This window comes from Anticarsia gemmatalis, chromosome 25 (genome assembly GCF_050436995.1).
Source record: "Anticarsia gemmatalis isolate Benzon Research Colony breed Stoneville strain chromosome 25, ilAntGemm2 primary, whole genome shotgun sequence".
In the NCBI taxonomy this organism is placed as follows: Eukaryota; Metazoa; Arthropoda; class Insecta; order Lepidoptera; family Erebidae; genus Anticarsia; species Anticarsia gemmatalis.
The window spans coordinates 8,523,924-8,541,185 of NC_134769.1; the positions used below are offsets into that span (position 1 = coordinate 8,523,924).

The window sequence follows — 17,262 nt, forward strand, 5'->3', positions numbered from 1 at the left end:
GAACGTTCTATGCACAAGGAGCAAGAGCTTTGCGCGTTTTGGACTCGCGCGAAGCTTGTGGGCGCGATCTATGGTTGCCTTTTTTTTTTCGTCAAGAAATCCCGTTGGAAGATGTATGGTTACCTAGTATCTCGGTAACGAATTTGCTGCAAATTCACCCCTTTTGTAGCTCGTTTCTCTACTACCATCGACTACCGGCAACCGGCTAATCATCAAGGATTTTTTTATAAAAATCTGATCAGCGCCTCTAACGGGCGTCGTAGGAACTAATCTGACAGTGCATTTTAAATGTCAAACTTTCAATACTCGATGTTTCTAATTATAGAGAATCGCGGTACTGGGCACGGTCTAAATGTCTATATCGTTACATATTACTGCTTACAGCATTATTATTAGATGAATTGATGCGAGATTTTGGTGGTTCTTTTTCGCATATGAACGGTCTACTTTTTATACAGAACTGGTCTTCTAGTCTTCCAGCGTCGTCTATTATGGCACAGTTTAGACGGCCGGAAGGCTCATGACCGAGCTTCCATACGTTATACAACTCGGCGAATGGTATACCTGTAATAAAACGATATTGATTTATTGGCATAATGTTATGAAAAAAACCGGCCAAGTGGGAGTCGCACACAAGGATTCCATACCAAAAAAATACGATAAAAACACGTTTATTGTATGAAGACACCCCTTGATAATTTTCTTTTTAAATTTTGTGTAGGTAATTATTTGTTGTTATAGCCTTGATGACAGGCTGATAGACGAACAGACAGACAGCGGAGGCTTAGCAATAGGGTTCCGTTTCAACCCTTCGGGTACGGTAATCCTAAAAACTGTCATCAAGTTTATATCATTTTGGCATGAGTAATAGGGTGCTTTGTATATAAGGGCAGCCTCTGTGGTTAAGATTGTCACCACGCTATTATCCGTGCGTCGGGAATTCGTTGGTTCATTAACTGGTGGATGGGTCAATAAATTCGCGATCCACAAATAAGTTGTTTGTATGTTTGCAAGAGTCCCCGCAACACAAGAGAAATTCTTATTGCGGGAGTTGTCTTAAAAAAAGTTTAACAACTTACCAGTGATGCTAATCCAACCAATTCGTCTGTTCAGCTTATGAAGTCCGATGAACGCTCCGAGCCCTTGTGTATTATATTTCTTATTATATATAGCTTGAGCCTCGTCTCCATTGTTGATGACGGCTAGGTAGCCTCCTTCAGCCAAGCAAGTTGCGTTCGCCGCGTACCAACTCTTGGTATCACCGTGAAACTTGTAACAACTGCCAGTAGTAATGTCTAGTTCATATTCTGAAAAAACATTATCAATATGTATCAAAATCTTTCTTTACTGAGTGATGGACAACGCACAGTCGAAACTACTGAGCGTAGAAAGATGAATTTTCGTGTAAAGAATCGTTAGGCAGTTTACAGGAGCACGAGTAGAGGATATTTGAAAATTCCATCCCGAAGGGGGTGAACTTCCACTGGGGGAAAGCCGTGGGTGGAAAGCTAGTTATGAATCATTTTTAAGTGTGCACAAAACACGTCTCTGTTTCGTCCCTCTCACTGCCCAGTGTGTTAATGATTAATGTGCTAAAGGTCCATTCCCGTAATCCACCACGCTGGCGAAATTCAGGTTTGGTGACCTTGTACGTTCGTACGTTCAAGAACTGTTCTAATAAACTCTCAGACATTCAAGGTTGCATCACAATGTTTTCCTTCACCTTTGGAACAAATGATCATTATTTCTAATACACACATAACTTCGAAAAGTCACTGGTGTGTTGCCTCGGGATGTAACTTAAACTGGCTATCACTGTTTTTGAGTAACGATGAAAAAATTAGTCTTAAATATAAAATCCGAAGCATTTTCTTTCAAAACCTTCACAATTATTCTTAACCTTTGAGTTTAATAAAAAGTGATTAAAGTATAATTTAGTTACCTTGGTCAAATGTTCCACATGGAGTATCATCTTCAGGTCTCATTGGTTCTGGGGTTTGTGGGGTGGGTTTTTGAGGGTTCTTCTCACATACAAACGACCATAGCGTGTTACATGTAAAGTCATTTAGTTTGCCCGTGTGGTCCAGTACGGCGCAGTTCAAGTGGTTACCTGTTGAGTGACTATCGTGCCATACGTGATACAAGCTGCTTATATCATCACCTACAACGAAACATATTGAATAAAGATTTTTTTATCCTAATTACTGTCTGTTACTGTGATTACTGTCCCACTGCTGGGTAAGGGTCTCCTCCCAAATTGTAAAAGGAGGGATTAGGCCTTGAGTCGCCAAGTGTTTGTTTGTCCATCATAAAAAACCACCACATTGTCCATCATAAAAAAGTCAGAGGTGATTTAGTGATCTTACTCCAGAAGTATATAAATAACAATTCACCTACAGAGTACTGTAAGAAGATTTTTTTTCTTTTAAAAAGACTACTCCTGCTTTAGGAATTACCAAATTACACAAAGTAAAGTACCAGACCGGAGACAATTATTTGTGGATCGCACCAATAATTGTTCCGTGTGGAATTCGAACCCACGACCTCCCGCCGCAATGGTAGTGGCGTGGCGACCTAAAGCACTGCGCCACGGAGGAAGTAGCTGCCTAGTGAGGATGTCATTCTTACCATGAACACTCTTCCAAATGTCTTTGTCGTGATAGTCTCGAAGTCCTATGTATGTAGCAAATTTATGACGGGGGAAGAACTTGTTGCGTATAATTCTCGCTTCGTTCTCATCATTGAGGATGACCAGGTAACCACCTTCAGCTGTACATACTGAGTTTGCGTCGTCCCAAATCTTTTCCTCAGAATGAAATTTGTAACAACTGCCCGTAGATTCTTCAAACTTGTATCCTATGAAAAAAGGAGTAATTGATCTTTTAACAACGACAAGACGAAAAGACACAAAAGTCTTATTCCATGATGACTATAATTAATTATCAATAGCATACCATAAGTAAATTTGATTATAAACTAGCTGACCAGCGCAGATTCGTTCACAAATACTTTCGACCATTTTTTTGTTTTTTGCGGTCCATCAAAACCTTTCCCGTGTCTCAAAGCCAATTTTACAAAAACAATAATTGAATTAGTCTTGAGTTTTACGCTTAGCACCACATTTGGCTTTTTACTTTTATATACATAGCCAGTTGCGCTCACCAGTCGGTAAATTAAATGTGGGTCAAGCAAAGCTTGGCGCGGTCATTCCATAGATGGGTCCGCATATTTGTATTTAAACTGGGCATCTCCGTGCTTCGAAGGGTATCTAAAAGTCGGTCCCAGTGGTTGTCTATTAAGATAACAATCGTTAAGCTACGTCAAAGGACTTTGGGCGGCTTGAACAAATTTGACACTAGGTTGACACACATACGACAAGAAGAAGACATAAAATTGAGTAATCGTTTTTTTACCTGTTTCCTCTGTGTTACAATCTCTTATCACTTGTTCTGTAGTGGTCTGGACGACTGTTTCTGTAGTAGAAATGGCAGTAATTGAAGCTCCAACTGTAGTATACTCAGTACTCGCTGGTGTAGGTACTGGCTCCGAAATATCACGTGTTTGAGGTTTCTTCTCACACACAAACGACCAATTTATATCACATTTGAATTCGTCCAACTTGCCATCATGGGCTAATGTGCCGCAGTTGAATTCAGTGTCTAAGTTGTGCCTCTCATGCCACACGTTGTATAGACTGTTGATATCATCACCTACAATGTTAATATATTAAATACTAGAGTCAATACACCTAAGGTACATAACCTATCAGTGCACCGAAGTACATAAAGTACCAGCGTTAAATGACGGTTAGATTAGATCTTGAGTCCACCACGCTGTTCAAGTTCGGGTTTAAGTATTTGGATTTCCTTAAGAACGAAAGTTGTTGCTTATCCCATATGTTTAAAAATCCTCGCAGGACTGGATAGATAGCATCAGCTATCTAGTCCTGCGAGGATTTAGTTGTTTTAAAAATAACCTTGTATATGTAAGTGGTCACAGGTTCGAATCCGAGGCAACACACCAATGACTTTTCGAAGCTATGCGTGTATTAGTAATAATTATCACTTGCTCTAACGGTGAAGGAAAACATCGTGAGGAGACCTTGCATGCCTAAAAATTTGTTCAATACATTAATTTACATAGTGATGATATACTTAATATATATTATTATGTTAGTTTGTAAGGTATATATCTAAGAGCCATTGAAGCTTGAAAATAAAATGATTTATTATTTATTATTAATTGAGGGCATGCAAAGTCCCCAACCCGCAATTGGCCAGCGTGGTGGACTCAAGGCCTAACTCCTACCCCTCGTTTGGGAGGAGACCCTTGCCCTGCAGTGGGACAAAAATGGGTAAAAAACAAAAATATATGTCCGCGGACCAGAATGAGACTCACTGATCTACAGACCACTGTCAAAAGCTAGTTAACAGTATCTCATTCTTACCATGAACACTCGTCCAAGTCTCGTTGTCATAATAATCTCGAAGTCCTATGTGAACAGCGTATTCCTCCTCAAGGAAGAACCTGTTGCGTACAATTCTCGCTTCGTTCTCATCATTGAGGATGACCAGGTAACCACCTTCTTCAGTACATATTTCATTCGCTTCGTCCCAAGTCCTGTCTTCAGGATGTTGTTTGTAACAACTGCCAGTAGATTCTACCAGCTCGTACCCTGTTCAAAACCGAGAAGATAATATTGACTCGCATCCAATAAATGACTAATTACTAAATTTCGAAGATCACAAGGAAGGCTTACAACTAGATTGTCAGACACCATCGTACAATGTAGAGGACTGAGAGAACAAACAAACGCCGGATCGTATAAAATGGTGTACTGAGGGTCAGGCATATACTCAACAGTGGGGAAAAGTGAGCTGAATAGGTAAATAGATAGCAATTTTGTCATTTTAGCTAAGTTAGTTAAGAGTTACTGGCCCAGTTAGCCAGAAATCTGTTTGGAATATATAATGTGCATAATTTCTGATTTATTAGAAGACAGGTTTGGTTTAGGAAATTATTCCCAAAATAAGATTTCAAAGATGTATAATACTTATAACTTGCCAACGGATTTGAGTCGACTTACCTACCTCTAGTATCCGTGTATAAATAAATATGTTTATTTACCTGTTTCCTCCGTGTCACAATCTCTTATCTCTTGTCCCATCACAGTAGTCTGGACTGTTTCTGTGGTAGAAGCATCGGTAATTGAAGCTCCAACTGTAGCACTATTTTCAGGACTCACCGGCGCAGGTACTGTCTCCGTTATATTTCGTCTCCGCATATCCTTCTCACATATAAATGACAATCTTGTGGAACAATGGACGTCCTTCAATTTTCCAAACCTGTCTAAAGTACCGCAGTTCTTGAGTGAATGTCGTCTGTGATCATCGTGCCACACGTTGTACAGACTGTTCATAACATCCCCTGCAAAGTTAACATCATTATTTACTGAAGTAAAGAATTAAAGATGATTTAAATATTTAACACGCCAGAAACGGGTCTCTTCCATAATGGAAAGGAAAATCTTGAGCATACAACGCTGGTCAACTGAAGAAGAAAGAAAGAAAGAAAAGTATTTTTTTTAACTGCGAATTGAAGACTTCGGATTTATAAATAAATTACTTCTTTAAAAAGGTTTATTTTTACAAAATTTCTCAATTTCTAGAATCTGAATCCCCCACTTTACTCCAGAAGTCCATAAAATATCAGTCTACCTACAAGTACTGATAAAATCTGCTTAGAAGAAAATCTTACCATGAACACTCATCCAAATATCATCTTCGAAAATATCTCGAATTCCTATGTGCACATTGAATGGATCTTCGGCGAAGCGAGGACTATATCTGTCGAATATAATTCTCGCTTCGTTTTCATCATTGATGATGGCCGGGTAACCACCTTCAGCGTAACATATCGACGTCGCAGCGTCCCAAGTCATCTCCTCAGGATGGAGTTTGTAACAACTGCCCGTAGATTCTACTAACTCGTACCCTTTGAAACAACGAGCAGTTAATAGTTATTTGCGGCTGAAAAAATTATATCTTACTAACTTTGTACTGTTTGTTTGACTTAGGATTGATTGATTTGTTTGAATTTTTACCCTAACTTTCATCCCTTTTTTTACCCCCTTAGGAGTAGAATTTACCAAAATCCTTTCTTAACTGATGCCAATGTCATAACATCTACCTGCATGCCAAAATTCAGCCCGATCCGTCCAGTAGTTTGGGCTGTGCGTTGATTGATCACTATGTCAGTTACCTTTGATTTATCTATACTAATATTTTTAATGCGAAAGTAACTCTGCCTGCCTGTTACTCAATCACGCCTGAACTACTGAACCAATTTGCATGAAATTTGGTATGGAGATATTTTGATACCCAAGAAAGAACTTAGGCTACTTTTTACCCCGAGAAAATGACGCATTCTCATGGGAAAATTCAGACGGGGCGGACGAAGTCGTGGGTAAAAGCTACTATATTAAGATTAAATTTTACATTGGTCTATTCTTCTATTCAGCCCACTTCTACCAGCTATTGTCTATAGTCCTCCACCTCAGTACGCCATTATGATCCTACGCTTGTCTCATCCATTGCAGTTCTACCCATTTCACGATGTCATCCGACCATCTAGTTGTACGCCTTCCTTCCAATCTTCACCTTATCCATGGCATCATTTAATTTGACTAGAATAAGCTAGAAGTATTTTATCGTATATCACAAAACTAGCTGACCCACGCAACGTCGATTGCGTCACATAAGAGAGAATGCGCCATAGTTTTCCCCGTATTTGTAACATTTCTCGTTTCTACTCCGCTCCTATTGGTCGTAGCGTCATGATATACAGCCTATAGCCTTCCTCAATAAATAGGCTATCTAACACTGAAAGAATTTTCCAAATCGGATAATTAGTTCCTGAGATTAGCGCGTTCAAACAAACAAACTCTTCAGCTTTATAATATTAGTATAGATTAGTATAGATAATCCATTTACCTGTATCAGGTTTTCCACAGTCAACTGTTCCCTGTTCTGAGGTAGTCTGGGCGACTGCTTCTGTGGTAGAAGCGTCGGTAATGATCGAAGATCCTGCTGCAGGTACTGGCTCCATAATATCTCGTGTCCGGGGGTTCTTCTCACATACAAACGACCATTTATTGTGACATCTGTAGTCGTCCAACTTGGCATTATAGTTTAAGGTGCCGCAGTTCATATCAGAGTGTGGGTCGTGGCCATCGTGCCACACGTTGTGCAGACTGTTTAAATCATCACCTACAAAGATAAAATATTGTATCTACAAGCTGACTCGCGCTGCTTCGCTTGCGTCACAAAAGATAGAATAGGTCATAATTTTCCCCGTTTTTGGAACATTTTTTAACTGGTGCTCTGCTCCTATTGGACTATTTTTCAATTCGCACCAGTAGTTCCTGAGATGAGCGCGTACAAACAAACAAACTCTACAATTTTATAACGTTAGTATAGATTGTAGAAAAGATACTTGGAATAAACATCGAATTACTAGCTACGAGCCAAAGGTTATCTTTTAATAACTCGAGCAACCTCTATTTATTCTTACCATGAACACTCGTCCAAATGTCATTGTCGTTGAAATCTCGAATTCCTATGTATACAGGGAATCTGTCCTCAGGGATGAACCTCTCGCTTATAATTCTCGCTTCATGCTCATCATTGATGATGACCAGGTAACCACCTTCAGCAGTACATATTGAGTCCGCTAAGTCCCAGGTTTTTTTCTCAGTATGTGTTTTGTAACAACTACCCGTAGATTGTACAAACTTGTACTCTGTGAAACAATCAATAATATAATATAATTAATCATATTAAAAATGGTCACAGCACAAAAATTTTAATTGCATTTTTTTGTTATTTCTCTTTATAAAAACCTTTAACATTATTTTGACGAATATTTACAAAAACGATAAATGGAATGGGTTGAATCGTTTTAGAGCAGAGGTTCCCAACATTTTCTTAGTCCGGGACCACTTTTATAGTATTCTTGTTAGCAAGGGCCACTATGCAAGTGCATTAAAAATAAAGCGTAATAATCATATTTTGACTTCCACGGACCACTGGTTGGGAACCACTGTTCTAGAGTGTCGAGCTTAGCAACACATTTTGTAATAAAAATATCATTTTTATTTACCTGTATCAGTTGTGTCACAATCTACTATCTCTTGTTCTGTGGTGGACTGGACGACTGTTTCTGTGGTAGAAGCGTCAGTAATGATCGAAGGTCCTGCTGCAGGGTCTGAGTCTATTATACTTCGTGTCCGGGGGTTCTTCTCACATACAAACGACCATCTATCGTAACATCTGTAGTCGTCCAACTTGGCACGATAGTTCAAGGCACCGCAGTTCATGCCAGACTGTGGGTCGTGACCCTGGTGCCAGACGTTGTACACACTGTTTATATCATCACCTACAACGTCAAAATATTTTATTATTGACTAGCTGACCCGCGCAACTTCGCTTGCGTCACTAAAGAGAGAATGGGTCATATTTTTCCCCGTTTTTGTATCATTTTTCGTTGCTACTCCGCTCCTAATGGACGTAGCGTGATGTTATATAGCCTATAGCCTTTGTCGATAATCAGACTATCTAACACTGAAAGAATTTTTCAAATCGGACCAGTAGTTCCTGAGATTAGCGCGTTCAAACAAACAAACAAACAAACAAACAATCAAACAAACAAACTCTTCAGCTTTATAATATTAGTATAGGTATGAACTCCATCTCGCTTTGGACATAGGTCCATTCACCAAAACTCCTATGAAAAGTTTCTTCTTATCCTTACCATGAACACTCGTCCAAGTGTCATTGTCGTTAAAATCTCGAAGGCCTATGTATACAGGGAGTCTATCCTCAGAGTAGAATCCCTCAGTTATAACTCTCGCTTCGTGCTCATCATTGAGGATGACCAGGTAACCTCCTTCAGCTGTACACATTATGTTCGCTTCGTCCCACGTTCTTCTTTGAGCATAATGTTTGTAACAACTGCCCGTAGATTGTACAAGCTTGTATTCTGTGAAACAATAAATAAATAATAATTAGCCGAGTGGTATAATTTGACACCTCCCACGCTAGTGGTCGCAGGTTCGAACCCAAGGCAACACAACAATGACTTTTCGAAGTTATGTGTGTATTAGAAATAATTGTCACATGCTCCAACGGTGAAGGAAAACATCGTGAGGAAACCTTGCATGCCTAAAATTTGTTTAATACATTTATTGAGAGCATGCTAAGTCCCCAACCCGCACTTGGCCAGCGTGGTGGACTCAAGGCCTAACCCCTCGCTTATTACGGGAGGAGACCCTTGCCCAGCAGTGGGACAGTAATGGGTTAAACTTATTTTATTTATTTTTTTTAATTAATAATTACTGACAAATCTCGCAAAGCACCGTTTCTTTTTGTTATTATTGTATCTACCCCTGCAGAAACTTAATGTCTACTACTAACTAACTAACTGAACTGCGGCGCTCCGCTCACAACTGTTTTTTTTTCACTACTTAAAAACTATTCCCGTGTTTTTAAAATAATTTTACAATAACTGTGAGTCAAATTGATCGTTATATTTTTATATAAGAAAATTAAATGAATATAACAGGTATATTTACCTGTATCAGTTGTGCCACAATCTACTATCTCTTGTTCTGTGGTGGACTGGGGGATTGCTTCTGTGGTAGAAGCGTCGGTAATGATCGAAGATCCTGCTGCAGGTACTGGCTCCATAATATCTCGTGTCCGGGGGTTCTTCTCACATACAAACGACAATGTATTTTCACATCTGTAGTCGTCCAACTTGCTTTCAATGTTTAACGTAGCGCAATTCCAGTGGTTGCTTGAAGCGTGAATATCGTACCACACGTTGTACAGACTGTTTATATCATCACCTGTAATGTCCAAATTTTTAATTATTGAAGCAAATAGCAAATATAATATTATCAAAAGTTTCTTCTCATTCTTACCATGAACACTCGTCCAAGTGTCATTGTCGTTATAATCTCGAAGTCCTATGTATGTAGCGTATCCTTCCTCAGAGATGAACCTGTCGCGTATAATTCTAGCTTCGTTCTCATCATTGATGATGACCAGGTAACCACCTTCAGCTGTACATACTGAGTTCGCTTCGTCCCAGGTTCTTGTCTCAGCATGTGTTTTGTAACAACTGCCTGTAGATTGTACAAGCTTGTATTCTGTGAAATAATAAATAACTAATTAATCATTAATCGCACCTGACGAATTACTCTTTCTTTTTGTTATATTTATATCTCTCTATGAAAAAATGTATTTTGGAAATTATATTTACCTGTATCAGTTGTGCCACAATCTGTTATCTCTTGTTCTGTGGTGGACTGGGCGACTGTTTCTGTGGTAGAAGCGTCGGTAATGATCGAAGATCCTGCGGCAGGTACTGGCTCCATAATATCTCGTGTCCGGGGGTTCTTCTCACATACAAACGACCATGTGTTTTCACATCTGTAGTCATCTAACTTGGCATCAATGTTTAACGTAGCGCAGTTCAAGTGGGTGCTTAAAGCGTGACCATCGTGCCATTCATGGTGCAGACTGCTTATATCATCACCTACAACGCCAAATAATTCAATTATTTAAAAAAAATGCCTTAATCCCACTAGTCCCGTTGCGTTGTCCCGTGACCTGACAACTGGCACTATTTTGACCCAGTCGTCTCGTGGCAGAACCAGTGGCACTGTTTGGTGACAGAAGTCTCGTAGTAAAAAACCAAATAACTGATGGAGAGTCATAGAAAGTAGGTAACTCGCTAGAAGAACGTTTGATTTTAGTTCAGCTGCTAGTTAAGTTTCAGTTCTTTTTTTTATACCGAGGAAGTACCACTCGGCAACAGTTTAGCAACAGACGTATTATGTTTTATTCACTAGTCCCATGGTGTTGCCGCAATAGGACTTATGGCACAAAAAATAGCAGCGCTCTGCCATGGGCATTGTACTAAGTATATTTTGTAGCATAACTACTCAATGAGACTACTGGGAATGACCCTTCCGACAGTCCCATTAGTCTCATCACTTTTTGCAACAGGACAACAGCAGCCAAAATAGTGGCACTTATCCTACCACAGGACAACTGAGACAATTTAGTGCTACGTATCTAGTCACCGGACAACTCAACGGGACTAGTGGGAGAGACCGAAAAAAATTACTCGAAGTTACTGCGAGCGACTGCGACTTGCCAAATATACATGCAGACTAACTACCTTTGGCATCAGCAATTGGCGATTTAGCATTAGTATTGATACTGCTTCGCGTTTCGGTGACGGACACTTTCAGTCGCGCACATTGCTGCGACTGCTCTGCCAACTCAATGAAGTTGGTAGTTGCTAAAACGCAGCGATCGGTCGCTGTAACTAGCTTCTCGGCATATTTAATTGCACTGAAGGAAATACTTATCGCTGCATCTCGTATCGAATATAAGTCCATACTTTAGAAGTTCTAGAAAAAACTGCCAAAAGTTTCTTCTCTTTCTTACCATGAACACTCGTCCAAGTGTCATTGTCGTTATAATCTCGAAGTCCTATGTATATAGCGTATCCTTCCTCAGAGATGAACCTGTCGCGTATCATTCTAGCCTCGTTCTCATCATTGATGATGACCAGGTAACCACCTTCAGTAGTACATACTGAGTTTGCTTCGTCCCAGGTTCTTTTGTCAGCATGTTTTTTGTAACAACTGCCTGTAGTTTGTACAAGCTTGTATTCTGTGAAATAAATAATTAATCATTATTTGCATCTGACGAATCACCGTTACCTTTTGCTATAATTAATTATATATATCCATGCAAATGTATCACGGACTTTCTATTTACCTGTATCAGTTGTGCCACAATCTATTATTTCTGGTTCTGTAGCGGTTTGGATTACTGTTTTTGCTGCAGGGACTGGCTCCATAATGTCTCGTGTCCGGGGGTTCTTCTCACATACAAACGACCATGTATTTTCACATCTGTAGTCGTCCAACTCGCTTAAACTGTTTATCGTAGCGCAATTCAAGTCAGTATGTGGGTCGTGACCCTCGTGCCACACGTTGTACAGACTGTTTATATCATCACCTACGACGTCAAAATATTTCATGATTGAAGGAAATACAGTTTTCATTTTCACCCTAGTACATACTAACCCACACTGTTTAAAAGGACTCTATCACATTAATTCAAGACGTTTTTATTCACCGTTAAAACAAATAACGAGAGAAATGCAGAAATACATTTGTGAAAAAATCATTTGTGCGTTATTTTGGTTTTGAAACGACGACCTCTTGTAATGAAGGCAAACGTTCTTGGGTGCTATTGCATTCACATTGGACAAAAAAACTTTATATACATAATTTTTTAGGGTCCATATATAAAAAAGGAAAGAAATACAATCGGACCCTTGCAGGGTAATAATAATAGTATAGTATGTGGACCGTCAGTCTGTTGAGAGCCAAATTTTTAAAACGTGCGAAAATTTTGAATTGAAATTAAAACCACCGACGGTATTGAATCACTAAAAAGTAGCGGAGATTTGCACTCCTATTGGTTAGTATCTTTCCTTTTCTCTGTATCGCAGCCTCGCTTTGCGTTAAAGGATAGACAGCCTTACAGCCTTACCATGAACACTCGTCCAAATGTCATTGTCGTTATAATCTCGAAGTCCTATGTGTGTATTGTATATATTCTCAGGGATGATTGATGAACGCATAACTCTCGCTTCGTTCTCATCATTGAGGATGGCCAGGTAACCACCTTCAGCTGTACATATTGAGTTCGCATCGTCCCAAGTTTGTTTTTCGGGATGAAATTTGTAACAACTGCCCGTGGATTGTATAAGCCTGTATTCTGTGAAACAATCCATACTTTATACTTAATATTATAAATGCGAAACAAACTCTGTCGGTCTGTCTGTTACTCAATCATGCCTAAACTGAACCAATTTGCATGAAATTTGGTATGGAGATATTTTGATACCCGAGAAAGGTCACTTTTTACCCTGGGAAAATGACGCACTCCCATGGGAAAATTCACGTGGCGGACGAAGTCGCGGGTTAAAGCTAGGTAATAATAAATCAAGGCCATCAATTAATTATAAATCAATACACCCAACAAATTTCCTTTTTTTCCAGTAATTGATTACGAATAAATTATATTTACCTGGATCAGATGTGCCGCAAACTCCCATCTCTTGTTCTGTAGTAGTCCTGACGGTTCCTTCTGTGGTAGGAGTGGGTTTTCCATGAGGAGTATCCTTCTCACACACAAACCACCACTCCGTGGTACATCTGTAGTCGTTCAACTTGCCCGTGCTGTCTAGTGCCCCGCAGTTCAGGTCGGTGTTTGGGTCGTGACCCTCGTGCCACTGGTTGAACAGTCTGCTTATATCATCACCTGTAACGTTAATATTGATCTGATTAATTTTAAACTCTCGCGACTTGTACACATAATATTATAAAGTAACGGGTCTTAAACGCGATTGAAAATTAAAGGTTAAAATACGTAATTTGTTCACCCGACGTTTCGATCGAATTCCATCGACTTTGGGTTATTTGAGCGAATAAAAAACTGCAGTTAAGAAAATCGACCACAGGCAACCTAAAATCAAAAGGTAGTCAAACGTACATAATAGACATTCTTACCATGAACACTCGTCCACATGTCATTGTCATTATAATCTCGAAGTCCTATGTATGCAGAATGTCCATTCTTAGGGAAGAACTTGTTGCGTATAACTCTCGCTTCGTTCTCATCATTGAGGATGACCAGGTAACCACCTTCAGCTGTACATATTGAGCTTGCTGTATACCAAGACTCGGTCTGAGAATGAAGCTTATAACAGCTGCCCGTAGATTCTTCGAACTTGTATCCTGTGGGAAAAATAAATTTATACGTCTTTGACTTGACAATTTTCTCGTTGTTTATATTTCTCTGTACTACCTACTAACGTTGTCAAAGAAACCTATGATTTAATGTAGAACTGTAATATGTTAATTATCTGAATCAGGCAGGAGAATAATCAAGCCGAATAATCAGCGCGACACGTGACCGGAATGCTTTACTTAGGGCAAAGAATAAGCATTGCTCATTCTCTCTTTAAGATACCTTATTTTAATGATATTTATATTTAACTAGCTGACCCGCGCAGCTTCGCTTGCGTAACCTAAGAGAATGGGTCAAAATTTTCCCCGTTTTTGTAACATTTTTCGCTGCTACTCCGCTCCTAATGAATGTAGCGTGATGTTATATACCCTATAGCCTTCCTCGATAAATGGGCTATCTAACACTGAAAGAATTTTTCAAATCGGACCAGTAGTTCCTGAGATTAGCGCGTTCAAACAAACAAACAAACAAACAAACTCTTCAGCTTTATTATATTAGTATAGATTCATTTTATTCTTTTTTCATTTTACATGTTAAATTGTTATTTAAATAGTATATATCCGTCCATTTACCTGCATCAGTTGTGCCACAATCTATTTCCACTCTAGAAGAAAGCGTAGTAGTTTGGATGTTTACTCGTTCTGTCTCAGTGGTCCCGGCGACAGCTACTCCGACAGGAGTCGTGATATCGTTCTCCTTGTAGCACATGTACGGCAGCGGCGCAGAACACGACACCACTCGTATGGTACGACTGTCCATGGCCAAACACTCACCATCACGAGGATCTAACTCCTCGATCATGTCACTCACACTCATGTCGTCTAGTGAAACACCTGAAACGTAACAATACTAGTAAGTAGAACGACTCAGTTACGTGAGTTGACACCTTATGGCTACTACACACATGTCGGCGGCACCAGCCGTGCAGAGCTGTCAATACCCGGCACTACCGCTCAAATGCTAAGAACAAGTGACGGTGGGAAGCCGCATAACCGATACATCCAGCGGTCATCCCGGCACTGTGTGTAGGAGCCCTTAAGATGTCATTATCATCAACACAGACACAGTGATATACTAACCTTCTGAAGACACGAATTCTGGATTGTGAGAATGTTTGAGCTTTGCGTTAATGAAGTAAGGCGTTGAGTGATTATTAACACCGATGAGTGCTATCATCTTGTTTCGAATTTGATCGTTAACTGGAGCCGCTAGCACTGCACCTGTAACACACAAATAATGGTCAGTTGGTCTGTATAAAATCGTCAAATGGTTTAATAATAAATGACATTGTTTTTACCTTCAGTTTTACATTGAGAAGCCGCATCTTCGAACGATGAGATGATTTTGTTTGTTTCAATTGAACCACGTATGGTAGACTCGAACACATATCTGCCTTGCACATCTATATAACAAAACAAAGATGTTGAAAAATAACTTACAACTGTGTAAAATACATAATAAAAAGGTTATATAACCTTCGACCAGGCAATAAAAATAATTTTAGGCATGACGTATCTCAATTGACAGCTTTTAAAATTTGAAAGCCACTTTATTGTAAGTACATACATAGTTTGACTCACTTAGATTATTAATTGTGATTAACACGGTACAAAGCAGCAATGTACTGAATAGTGACCATCAATTTGAAGTACACTAGTTGTCAACTGAAATACATGATGAGCTCGCAGATCATCACGCCGGCGGTTTTTCGGCCAACGTATTATAATAATCTAAATATATATGTTACTGTAAAAGCCCGAACTGTGGTAAATCCTAAGATTTTCCAGTAAAACCTAAGATTTACCAACTCTCAATGGTAAAAGTCCGAACAAGCCAGAGTTTAAAAACGATGTTACGATATATAAAAAAATCCTTCTTCATAACTATGTTTATAACTATTTCATGGTATAATTATATACTGTGACATAGTTATAAAGTAGGAGTTTTGGGCATAGCGACATGGGTAGGTTAGGTTAGAAGGCTAAGGTGGGAGCGAGCGAAGCGAAGCTCCCACCTTAGCCTTCGTGGTTATTTTATTTTAACCACCCAGAAGGAGGAGCCCCGCGAAGCGGGGCTCCGGCGACATATCGATATCATCAAGTGAATATAGGTAAAAGTTCGAAATAAAAGAATTGTTCGGACTTTTACCATTGCGAGTTGGTAAATCTTAGGTTATACCGGAAAATCTTAGGATTTACCACCGTTCGGGCTTTTACAGTAACATATACAACTCAAAGGTGACTGACTGACATAGTGATCTATCAATTCACAGCCCGAACCATTGGACGGAACGGGTTGAAATTGGGCACGCAGGTGGATGTTATGACGTAGACATGTCTTAAGAAAGGATTTAGATCAATTCTACCCCAAAGGGGGAAAAATAGGGGATGAAAGTTTGTATGAAAATTCTGTCCTAAGTCACAAACCAGACGAAGTCGCAGGCAAAAGCTAATCTATACTAATATTATAAAGCTGAAGTTTGTTTGTTTGATTGATTGTTTGTTTGTTTGAGCGCGCTAATCTCAGGAACTACTGGTCCGATTTGAAAAATTCTTTCAGTGTTAGATAGCCCATTGATCGAGGAAAGCTATAGGCTATATATCATCACGCTACGACTAATAAGAGCAGAGTACCAGTGAAAAATGTTACAAAAACGGGGAAAATTACGATTCTCTTATGTGACGCAAGCGAAGTTGCGCGGGTCAGCTAGTACTAATATAAAAGGACACTTACCACTGGTGACGAATAGCACGAGAACACAAACACTGATCGTCAGCATATTGACGACCATCGTGTCTCGCGACGATGTACACAACTAACAGTCTCTCCAGCATTATTTACTGTGTTATATACTTCCATATGTACTGATTAACTTACAACTTTGAACTTTGTTATCAAAAACATATAATTATATTTATCAGGGTAAATTCCCAATTGCATCCTCGGTCGTAGTTTTGATGTAAATACTGGTGTTTTTATCCGTTCCTCAGAGAGCACGTAAAGCCGTCTAAGTCCTGACCTCACTGGTCGTGTCAGTTTAGCCGTCCAACCGTTCTATGAGAGTGATGAAATAGAGTCAGGCAGCCTCTATTTATTTACTACAATATGTTGTGAACACACTTGGACACTAATACTACACTTCTCTCTCTCTCTCTCTCTCTCTCACTCTCTCTCTCTCTCATCGTATGGTTGGTGGTCAACCTAGTGTCAAAGTTGTACAAGCCGCCCGAAAAGCTTTTGACGTGGCTTAACGACTGTTATCATAATTGACAGCGACCGGAACCGACTTTTTACGTGCCCTCCGAAGCACGGAGACGCCCAGTTCAAATACCACTATGCGGTCACCCATCTATAGAATGAC

The 17,262-nt window shown here is 39.6% G+C and overlaps 1 protein-coding gene across 1 annotated transcript; it reads right to left on the bottom strand.

Moving 5' to 3' along the window:
* Window positions 1-5: 5 nt before the first annotated feature.
* Window positions 6-16,730, bottom strand: LOC142983933 (macrophage mannose receptor 1-like). Its single transcript, XM_076131145.1, has 24 exons — window positions 16,635-16,730; window positions 15,199-15,303; window positions 14,981-15,121; window positions 14,474-14,734; window positions 13,661-13,888; window positions 13,179-13,412; window positions 12,639-12,866; window positions 11,856-12,098; window positions 11,520-11,747; window positions 10,324-10,599; window positions 9,983-10,210; window positions 9,632-9,907; window positions 8,812-9,039; window positions 8,161-8,436; window positions 7,573-7,800; window positions 6,993-7,268; window positions 5,758-5,994; window positions 5,128-5,427; window positions 4,448-4,675; window positions 3,414-3,710; window positions 2,629-2,856; window positions 1,943-2,161; window positions 1,080-1,307; window positions 6-564 (listed from the first exon to the last, which is right to left on the bottom strand). The coding sequence occupies exons 1-24, from the start codon at window positions 16,690-16,692 to the stop codon at window positions 365-367; spliced, it is 5,451 nt and encodes a 1,816-aa protein (XP_075987260.1). The 5' UTR covers window positions 16,693-16,730; the 3' UTR covers window positions 6-364.
* Between the last annotated feature and the right edge of the window lie 532 nt (window positions 16,731-17,262).